General features: G+C 39.3%; 1 protein-coding gene across 1 annotated transcript in view; it reads right to left on the minus strand.

Moving 5' to 3' along the window:
- trip4 (thyroid hormone receptor interactor 4) overlaps window positions 1–6,495 on the minus strand; it is a 78,596-nt gene extending 72,101 nt beyond the window's left edge. The window contains exons 1-6 of the mRNA XM_053512622.1: window positions 6,337–6,495; window positions 4,120–4,286; window positions 3,891–4,018; window positions 3,581–3,808; window positions 507–585; window positions 275–392 (exon numbers count right to left, since the gene is read on the minus strand). Coding sequence (XP_053368597.1) covers window positions 275–392; window positions 507–585; window positions 3,581–3,808; window positions 3,891–4,018; window positions 4,120–4,286; window positions 6,337–6,416 — 800 coding nt within the window. The 5' untranslated portion in view covers window positions 6,417–6,495. The remainder of the gene's footprint in view (window positions 1–274; window positions 393–506; window positions 586–3,580; window positions 3,809–3,890; window positions 4,019–4,119; window positions 4,287–6,336) is intronic.
- Between the last annotated feature and the right edge of the window lie 4,257 nt (window positions 6,496–10,752).

Genomic DNA, 10,752 nt, shown 5'->3' on the forward strand with positions numbered 1-10,752 from the left:
GTCAGCGTGCATTTCCATTAACAAGATCCTGTCTGATCTGCTGTCTGGTGGAAATCGTGCTCTTAGGCTGTTATATGGAAAAGCAACATTAAAGTTACACTATTTTTAAAATGTAACAGTAATAAAAACTATTTTTGTGTTTTATTGCTACAGCAAACAAAAACAAGAAATACAAGATGCTGGAATGGTCTTTTCCATTAACATGCAAACTTTTCCACTTCAGCATCAAAAACAAACAGGGAAGAGAACAGAATGTGGGCTGAGGTAAGTCTACCTGTTCTTGTCAAACTCCAGCAGTTTATCCTTGTGCTGAATGGCTTTCTCCAAACCCGCCTTCATCCTGGCTTCCTGGTGTGGCAAGTAGTCTTTATCTCCCTCGAGCACCATGTGATCTGTAACATTAAACAACAAACGTCTCGCTGGTTAATGTCCAATGTCCAATGTGAATCAGAGACATGACTACTCTTCTTATTTCTTTATTATATTGGTACATTTTGGTTACTCACCTCCCATGAGCTTCTTACGGAGTTTCTGACTTTTGTTTGAGTCCCTCTGCAAAATCTCCAGCTCTTCTGGAGTACAAACCTGAATTTCACAATTCAGGTTATTATTAAAAAACTGCATATAAATTTTTCTTTAAAAAAACAAAACAAAGAGCACCTATTACCCAAATGATGTCTACTGTACCTACATATGACACTCAGCTTTGTGTAATATCAAATTCGAGAGACTGACCGTCAATATTCAACCTATCAAGCTTTGTTTTTCTTTTGAATTTCAGCCGATCATGATTTCGTGATACATCATGCCCTGCAGCTGTCATTATCACTTAGTTCTGGCCCTTTAAGTGATTTGTCCATGCTGGGACATCACATCGCTGGGTGTATCACACCGTTCATTTGTATCCGATGAGCAAGATTCTCCTTTTTACTTTAAAACGGTCACTACAGTAAAGTTAGCGACATCGTCGGTGGACATGTCAAGTGAACTTAAAATAATAAAGCTCAATAAAACAGTTGAAGATGAAAAGGAATAAGGGATATTATAATATTATAAAGAATAGTCATTAAATATATACAATGTGCATGTGTATACTGTATATATAGGCCTATAAATTCTGGGGGAAAAATATACTGTATGTTTTTGGCAATTGCAGCCTTTACTACCTTTAAACTGCTGGTGAGTCATTATGAATTCATTCTTGTGAAAAACATGCTTTATTGAGTTTAGAGCAGGTGACTGACATGGCCAGTGAAGAATATCACATTTCTTTGCCTTGGGCAGCCCCACATCCTTACCATGTTCGACAGATGATGTGGTATGCTTTGGATCATGATCTGGATCTGTTCTGTTCTTTCTACATACTTTTCTCTTCCCATCATTCCGGTAAAAGTTCATTTTGTTTTTTATCAGTTCAAAGAATCTGGCAAAGTTTTTTGTCAGTGTCTAATCTGGTCTTTCTGTTCTTAAGTGTTACGAGTGCTTTGCACTTTGTCGTGACAAGTCTGTATTTACTTCATGAAGCCCTCTCTTGACTGTAGACTTTGGCAATGACACATCTACCTCCTCAAGAGTGTTCTTGACTTGGCTAGATGTTGTGAAAGCATTCTTCTTCACCATGGACAGTTGTTGTCCTTTGCCTTCCAGGTCTTTTGCTGTTGTTGAGCCTGTCAGTTAATTCCTTTTTTTATGTTCCATACTGTTGTATGGGCCACTTCCATTGTTTTTCTAATGGGTTTATTTATTTATTTTTTACACTTGCATAGACAACTCATGATGATTGTTTAGAAAAGAACTGAACTGCCAAATGCAAATGTAACACTTAGAACCACCTCCAAAAGCTTTTTATTTGCTTCATTAGCCATGGCGTAACTAGGGAAAAGGCCACACATCGCCATGCGACTTCTCGTTAGTCATTTGTTTCATTATTTATGAACCACAAAATGAGGATGGGTTCCCTGATAAGTCAGGTCCGTCTCAAGGTTTCTCCCCACTGCCATCTCAGGGAGTTTTCCCCTCAGCACCGTCGCCCTCAGCTTGCTTATCAGGGACAACCTGATCATTTTGATTCATACACATTTTTCACATTTCATGCATATTTTCTTTTGATTTTGTTATGCTGCTTTGCGACAATGACCATTGTTTAAAGTGCTATACAGCTAAAATAAGAATGAATTGAACTATATAGTATTTTATAGGTATGAATATGTCGGTAATTCCAGAATGGTTAATGCTACACTTTTGTCAAACCTCTTAAATTAAAGATAAAGTCTTGACCTCGCTCTTATGTTGATTTTTTTATTTCAAATTATGTGTGGAGGGCAAATGTCAAAAAACTTATCTTTGTTACCAAAATGTAGAGGCCTGTCATGCTTGTTTTAAAGGTAAATAGATTTTAAGATAACTTCTACTAAAATAAAAAAATATTGGAAATTAGATTTACACAATTTAAATGAGCCTTCAATCTCACCTAGAAATTAAAAACTAAATTTCTACAATAGTTAGGAATCTACCATTTTCTACTAAGAATCATGCTTTCATAAAATGTGTTTAAGCTTTTATCACCCAAAAAGATCATAAATATCCTGAGAGTAAAGCCCCACCTCTAGGACAACAGTAACTGGTTTAGTTTAGAGAGCCAGTAAGTGAGTGAAGGCTATTAACAATTAGGGCTGCACAATTGATTTGAGTTAAATACCAGTTGCATTGCAATGGATTTTAACTTCCTCAATTAAACACAATTGACTGTGGTATTAGTTAGCTGAGCTAAGTGTAGCTAATAGATTTCCTTTTGGTTGGTTTGGGAAAGCTGATATCACAATTGAACAGAATATCATTGTTTTTACCCCATAGTTTGCCTTTTATCTTCTAAAGTTGCATTTAGTGGATCTATAGCGATCTGCCCATGTATTTATCCACCAATCTACAGTATCTGTTCATTCATCTATCCATCAGGGGTGAACTGATTCTCTTCATTGTCACACTACGTACAGTACATACAGCCCATTAAAACCATTAATATTATAACCACCTAGGTTCTAGGGTCCACTTGCACTAGAATCCTTCGAGTGCTGTGGGTTGTCGGTTGGGGCAGAGTTTGTCCGGTGTATCCCATAGAGCTCTATTAAATTGGGTTCTAGGGAGGCTGGGTAATTAGCCCTGGCCTGGTGGGCCCATCCACGGTGGGCTGTGGTGCACTGAGCAATGCCATTCTATCATAGTCTGCAATACCTTTTTTCAGCTTTTTGTGCTACATTAGCTTTTCTGTGGGATCGGACTGGAAGGGCTGTACCTGCAAGCATGGGTGGGCCTTGAGTGCCCATGATTCTGTCACTTATCTGTTTGTGTATAACTTGTGGTTAATGTTGTTCACTTCACCAATCGGTGGTCATATTGTTTTGGCTGATTGATGTATTTAGAATTTTTTTATTTATTTACTTATTAATTTATTTTATTTTATTTATTTTTTTAATACACATTTTTTATTAATATTGCTTACTAATGACCTTTTTTTTCCCCGGTGTAAGTTCCTGGAGATCTTTTACGGCTACACAAAGATCTGGCGCGAGTCAATACGTACCAGACTGCCGCAGAAAAAACATGGACCAGAGCCTTCCTGCTCACACACAATCCGGCCACAGGTCAGACAGTTGTTAATCAGTTTGTGTCTCTGAGCCAAGCAGTCGCAGGTGCTGCGTCCGGGCAGCAGGATAGCGAGTCTGTCCTGACCCTCTTTGGCGTACAAGTTCACGAACTTGTTCTTCTTCTTAATGGAGGAAGAGCTGCTGCTGCTGCTGTTCTCTTGCGCCTACAGAAAATAAACACGGTCATAACCAGGGGCTTCGAGTCTGAGATAACAAAGCAGGGCTAAAAAGTCACAACACACACACCTTCACCAGATCGATGGGAGTTTTTACAACCTCCGGCTCGGGCTCAGCCTGACTGATGGAAACCACCTCCTGTTTGTTGCGACCTTTCCGTTTTTTCTTCTGAGTGTCTTTTGTTGCATCTGAACCCTCTGTAGAGACAGTGCGTTTAAGACATGGACTAAAACAACAAACAAAACTGTTGATTAAAGAACAAAGAACAAAACTAAAGGAGAGCGGTCGTCTCATTTACCGGTTCTCCTGAGGATCAGGTCCGGCTCTCTGTCCTGCTGCTTCTGACAGCGTCGCCATCTCTGCAGCAGCTCGTCAAGAAACTCCTTCTTCTTCCCCTCGGTTCCCTGCAGAAGATCACCGACATACTCCTCAATCTCATCCACGCTATTAATGGACAGGATGTACCTGAAACACACCAAACAGCCTGCTGTTACTCGGACTGATTAACATGTGAAGAAAGAGAAAAAGAGAGAGAGAGAGAGAGAGAAGCGTAAGGGAAAGCAAGTGAATAAATAAATCTAATAAATAAATGTCATTAAAAAAGCCTTTAAAACCAGAAATGTGTAAAATAGAGCTCATTTTCAATCAAAGTGCACAATGCTCCAGTAAACACCAATTTCTCTGAAAAGGTAGTAAGATTTTTTGGTTTCCTAATAAAAAAAATTAAAAAGATAGTTGATTAAAAGCCTTGACTTTTATTAGTGCGATTGTGACTGCTACCACACTATATTTTCCTTTTTGATCAACTTTATTTCTTTGACTTGGGTATATACCCATTTTTGTTTTTTTGGCCCACAATGTAGTTCAGCAGCTGACTTTTTTCTTTAGTTTTCTGAGTATATTTTATCCCTAAGATAAAAGACTGTAGTGAAAAGAAATAGTTGAAATCAATAAATAAGGCAATTAAAAGAGTAAAAAAAAATGTGTTTGGAGCAAAAAATCTGGAGCACTCTGCAAAGACATGAAAGATGGTCTCCTTCTGCACACAAACAGGACATTCTTGACTTATGTTAGGAAAGAGGCATGACTGTTAAAATACCATGTAAAATTCTCCAGATCTTTTAGCTAATGGTGGCTTGTACTCCAATCTCCATCGTGGTTGTTCTACCTTAGTTAATCTAACACATTGTAACCAATCTTTTTTATTTCAGGAGTCTGACAGCTAGCTCCAGCTATCAGGTGAAGCTAATGATGCTAAGCCAGTTTCCTGTGCAAGAGCAGCTAAGCTAAGCTAGCAGTGAATAGCATGAAGTGATTTGAATGAACAACGTTGTCACTGGCTATATAACAGAGGAAGAGAGATAAACACACAACGAATAGTGCAGAGACACATGGAAGAAGATGGATAAATACTGTACATACACAAAGACATACAGATGGCGGGACAGAGTTAAACACAGAGCTAAAGAGACAGAGTTAAACACAGAGCGAGAGAAAGGGATGAAGAGAAACAGAGAGAGAATGATAAAACAGTGTGAGGGAGAGAGAGAGAGAGAGAGAAGTAAACACAGTGAGATAGACGCAGAGTCAGACAGACAGAAAAGTAGATCTGAAAATATGTACAGATAAAACAACAAACTGAGAGACAAACAGAAACAGACTAAAAGGCAGACAGAGAGACAGAAGCAGACAGAGAGGCAGACAGAGACAAAAAGAAACAGTCAGAAGCAGCCAGGGGTGGACTGAGAGACAGACAGAGAGACCGAGACAGACTGTAGCAGACTAAAAGACAGACAGGAAGACAGCAGCAGACAGAGGCAGGCTGAGGGGCAGAAAAAGACCAAAAGAAAAAGACAGAGAGAGACAGAAGCTGACTAAAAGACAGACAGGGAGACAGACTGACAGGCAGACTGAGACAAAAAGAGAGAGAAACAGAGACAGAGAGAGACAGAGAGATTGAAAGAAATACAGGCAGAGAGACAGAAGCAGACACAGGCAGACAGAGAGGCAGACAGAGAAAGAGAGAGAGAGAGAGAGACAGACGAAGATAGACAGAGAGACAGACAGAGAGAGAGAGAGAGAGAGAGAGAGACAGACGAAGATAGACAGAGAGACAGACAGAGAGAGAGAGACGGAGACAAAAGGAGAGAGAGATGAACAGAGATACAGAAGCAGACAGTGAGGCAGACGAACAGAGAGAGAGAGAGAGAGAGAGAGAGAGAGAGAGAGATAAACACAATAAATAAACAGATAAACACAAATAGAGAGAGAGATTCTGGGACAGACAGAGACAAACATTTTATTGTTTCGTACAGAGAATAATAATTAAACTTCGTCAAATGAACCAGTAGACACACACACACACACACACACACACACACATACACACACACACACTTACACACACTAACCTGACAGCTAGCTACAGCTAACAGGTGAAGCTAACGACGCTAAGCCGGTTTCCTGTGTTAAGAGCAGCTAAGCTAATCTCGCGTGTCAGTGTAGCGCTACTCACTGGACGATATCATCACTGGCCTCCAGACCGAACTGTGTGTGTAACTCCTCCACACACCAGCGGTGCAGAGACTCCGACATCACCAGGCCTTCACTACACAACTCACAGCTAACCGAGCTAACAGCTCCCACAGTGCGTGACGTATGACTCCGGAGCTCGTGCCAGAGCAGAGGGGGCGGGGTCCCGGAGTGTGACGTCACCTATCAACATCCTGTCTACAGCACTAGTGACGTGTACAAACATTTCCTTTGCACCATTGGACTTTTTGAAACTATTATATCTACCAGTCAAAATGTTGGACACACACACACACACATATATATGTAGTGGTGTGAAAAACTATTTGCCCCTTCCTGATTTCTTATTCTTTTGCATGTTTGTCACACAAAATGTTTCTGATCATCAAACACATTTAACTATTAGTCAAAGATAACACAAGTAAACACAAAATGCAGTTTTTAAATGATGGTTTTTATTATTTAGGGAGAAAAAAAAATCAAAACCTACATGGCCCTGTGTGAAAAAGTAAAAATTCAAATAACTTTAGCTGTCATATATATATCCAGGTCCGGGTTCGATACCCACCTCAGTTTCTGTGTACGTGGAGTATGCATGTTCTCCCCCTGCTTGGTGGGTTTTCTCCAGGTGCCCAGGATTCCTGCCACAGTACAAAGACCTGCAGATTAGGCTAACTGGCAATCCCAAACTGCCCATAGTGTGTGAATGCATGTTTGAATGTTGACCGGAGGAGCTACCTCAGTCATAAAATGTAAATAAATACAGTGGTAATCACCCGTGGCCTTTACGGTCCCTAGTTAGACTATAGAGGTTCCTAAATAGATGAATTGATGGATTTATACAAATAGAGTGCCCCTTTGTTAATTCTATGTTGTTGCTTTTTGTGCAAAAATATGATAAAAATCATCTGATCATCATCAGGTCTTAGTATTAGGTACTGTAAATACACCCTCAAATGCACAACACTGTATAACTTTCTTTTACCATGCCATTATTTATTTAACAATAATGAATCCAAAAATATGTGCCCAATACTAAGTAGAATATTCTAGAGTAAAATGTCAAGCCATCTGTCCGACAGCTAAAGCTTGGTCGAAATTCGTTCATGCAACAGGACAATGATTTGAAATTCACTAGTAAATCTACATCAGAATGGCTGAAAAATAAAAGAATCAAGGTTTTAGAATGGCCTAGTCAAAGCCCAGACCTCAACCCAATTGAAATGCTGTTGCAGGACCTTAAGAGAGCTGTGCATAAGTAAATGCCCAAATACCTTAATAAACTGAAGCAATGTTATAAAGAAGAATGGACCAGAATGATGTGAGGAACTTATAAAGTTATATAGGAAATGATTAGTTCCAGGTATTGCTGCTGAAGGTGGATCTACAAACTATTGAATTGGGGGTGCTCAGTATTGCCCACATACTATAATATTAATATTTCATTTTTGTTAAACAATGTCACAGCAAATAATGTTATATGTTGTTGTTTATCTAAAGTTGTATTTCTTTAACACTAAGACCTGCTTCCACCAAATGATATTTTTGTACTGTTTTGCACAAAAGCATAGTATTAGAAGAGGGGGCGCTAACTTTTACACATTACTGTATACAATTACACTAAAAGTTTGAGCACTCATTCTCCATCATTGGTTTTTCTTAATTCTTCATGATTTTTGACATTGTACATGAATACTGAACACATTCAAAGTATAAAAGAACATGTGTAGAATTATGTAATAAACAAAATAGGGTTAAACAACCAAGAATATGTTTTATATTTTGAACTGTGTGAAGTGTGTACATTTAGCTTTAATGGCAACCTGGCACACTCATGCCATCCAGGTAGTCGTCTGGAACAGTTTTTAATTAACACGTGTTCCAAGTTAATTTGTGACATTTATTGCCTTGTGCTGCCATGTGCAGAGGAAGGGTGGGTACACCAGTGGTAGTACTCTATTAGTGCTACTGCAACTACTGTACAAATCCATATTATGGCAAGAAACACTCAGTTTACACCACAGTTTAGTAAAGAGAAAAGACAGTCTATTACTTTAAGAAATTAAAGTTTCCCCAAGTGCAGTCGCCAAAACCATCAAACGCTGTGATGAAACTGTCTCTCATCAGGACTGTCCTAGCCACGAAAGCCCAAGAGCTACCCCTGCTGCAGAGGATGAGTTTAGAAATAGAATTAGAATTTCCAGCTTCAGAAACCGTTCTGAGTTCCAGCACCTCAGATTAGAGCCCACATGAATGCTTATCTGAGTTCAAGCAGCAGACATATTTCAACATCCACTGTTTAGAGGACACTGCCTGAGTCAGGCCTTATTGCGGCAAATAAACCATTATACTGGGAGAACAACAAGCAGAAGAGACTTCATTGGACCAAGGAACACAAAGAATAAGGCAATAGATCAGTGGAAAACTGTCTTTTGGTCTGATGAGTCCAAAACTGAGATTTTTGGCTCTAACCCCGAAATCTTTGTTAGATGTAAAAAAACATAGTGGAGGTGTGATGGTGTGGATGTTGGTGGTTTGCACTTAATTGTACCATGATTTGTTTTCCAACAAGACAATTAACCCCAAACACACCTGAAGGTTTTGTAAGAGCTATTTGGCCAAGGACGAGAGTGATGGAGTGCTGCATCAGATGACCTGGCCTACACAATCATTCAATCTACTGAATCTAAATCTAACTGAGATGGTTTGGGATGAGTTGCATCAGAAAGTGAGGGGAAAGCAAAAACCTTATGAGGATGCTTGAGGGAATGCCAAGAGTGTGCAAAGCTGCCATCAATGCAATCATTCCATATTTGTTCTGTCAAAAACCACTGAATAGGAAGCTGCGTCCAAACTAATGACAGGTACCACCCCTCACTCTAACAAACCTTGCGAGAATGTCTTTGCTACACAGAATTTGCCCACTAGATGTCAGCTCTTAAATGAAACTTCCTAAAATTAATCTTTAAGTGAAACTATTGGCTGGAAAGACATCTACTGTACCTACTGTCGAAGTTCTTGAGATTTTAAGTTCGGTGGTTTTATCCAGCCATCACTAACACTTAGCAGCTAGCCAAGAGAGATAGACTGACTCATTCATCAACATTCACGCATTACTCTTCTATACTGTTTATCCTATATAGGAACGTGCAGCTTATTCCAGGTGACTTAAGGGACAAGGCAGGGTACATCCTGGATGGGGTGGCAATCCATTGCAGAGCACACACATATACACTCACACACTACGGGCAATTTGAGAACGTCAATTAGCCTAACCTGCACATCTTTGGGCTGTGGGAGAAACCCAGAGTACCTGGAGGAAACCCACCAAGCGAGAACATACGAGAACATGTAAACTCCATGCAAACTCCATGCACACAGACAAACCACTAACGAAGGTCTTCTATAATGTAACTAATAAGAGGAATTGTCCTGGTTTAAATGTCCAGCAAGTTTAAATGTAACTCTAAATGGGTAAAAACTATTCTTTAATCAATATAAAAAATATTATTCATTCGTTCCCATCCTGCCTATCCTGTGTAAGGTCACTGTGGTGACTGGAGAATGTTCCAGGAAGCTTAGGGCACAAGGTGGAAGAGCCCCTAGAGGGGTGCCATTACACACTCATACACCCAGTCATACAGTCTGGGCAGTGCCCTCTGGACATGCCCTCTGTATTTGCACTGTGGGAGGGATCCAGAGTATCCAGAGGAAACAAACCAAGCACTGGGAGAACATGTAAAGTCCACTCACACAGTCCAGAGGTGAGATTCGAACCCCCAACCCTGGATGCACAGCAGATAAGACTTTGAAATAGTGTGTGCTATTAGAGAAAAACAATCAATGTCAGAGAGCTAATAGAAACATCGCCACTGAACGCCATTGCTGGTCAATTTATTTTCTTTTTTTATTTCCTCCATAATGCACACTGAGGAAACAATTCATGTTTAGTTCCTATTATCATGTCATAATAAGACCTATAAAATACAAGTGTGTATGCGTTGCTTTTGCATAGATATTAATAGATAACCTTTCCGGGGAAAATATTTTTATGTAGAATTTACCTGAACCCGAGTACAGGTTGACATTTTAGTAGCAGGTCCCAACACACTGTTAGGTAACTACATGTGTGTATTGTGTCTATTACATGTAATACTTATTACTTAACTAATTACTGTACTTTGCAATACCATCCCAGTATTATTTTTTTTAAAAAAAGACATGACCACAGGCACTCTGTATTTTTCTAAGATATAGAAAAATATGTTTATTTGTCACTCTACATCATAAAGGCAACTTTAAAGTAATAATAATAAAAAAAGAACAAGAAATCTCAGACCTATTCATCTTAATGAAGACGTATGTACACCGATCAGCCGTACCTTTAAATCCATTAATA

Source organism: Clarias gariepinus, chromosome 15 (genome assembly GCF_024256425.1).
Source record: "Clarias gariepinus isolate MV-2021 ecotype Netherlands chromosome 15, CGAR_prim_01v2, whole genome shotgun sequence".
NCBI lineage: Eukaryota > Metazoa > Chordata > Actinopteri > Siluriformes > Clariidae > Clarias > Clarias gariepinus.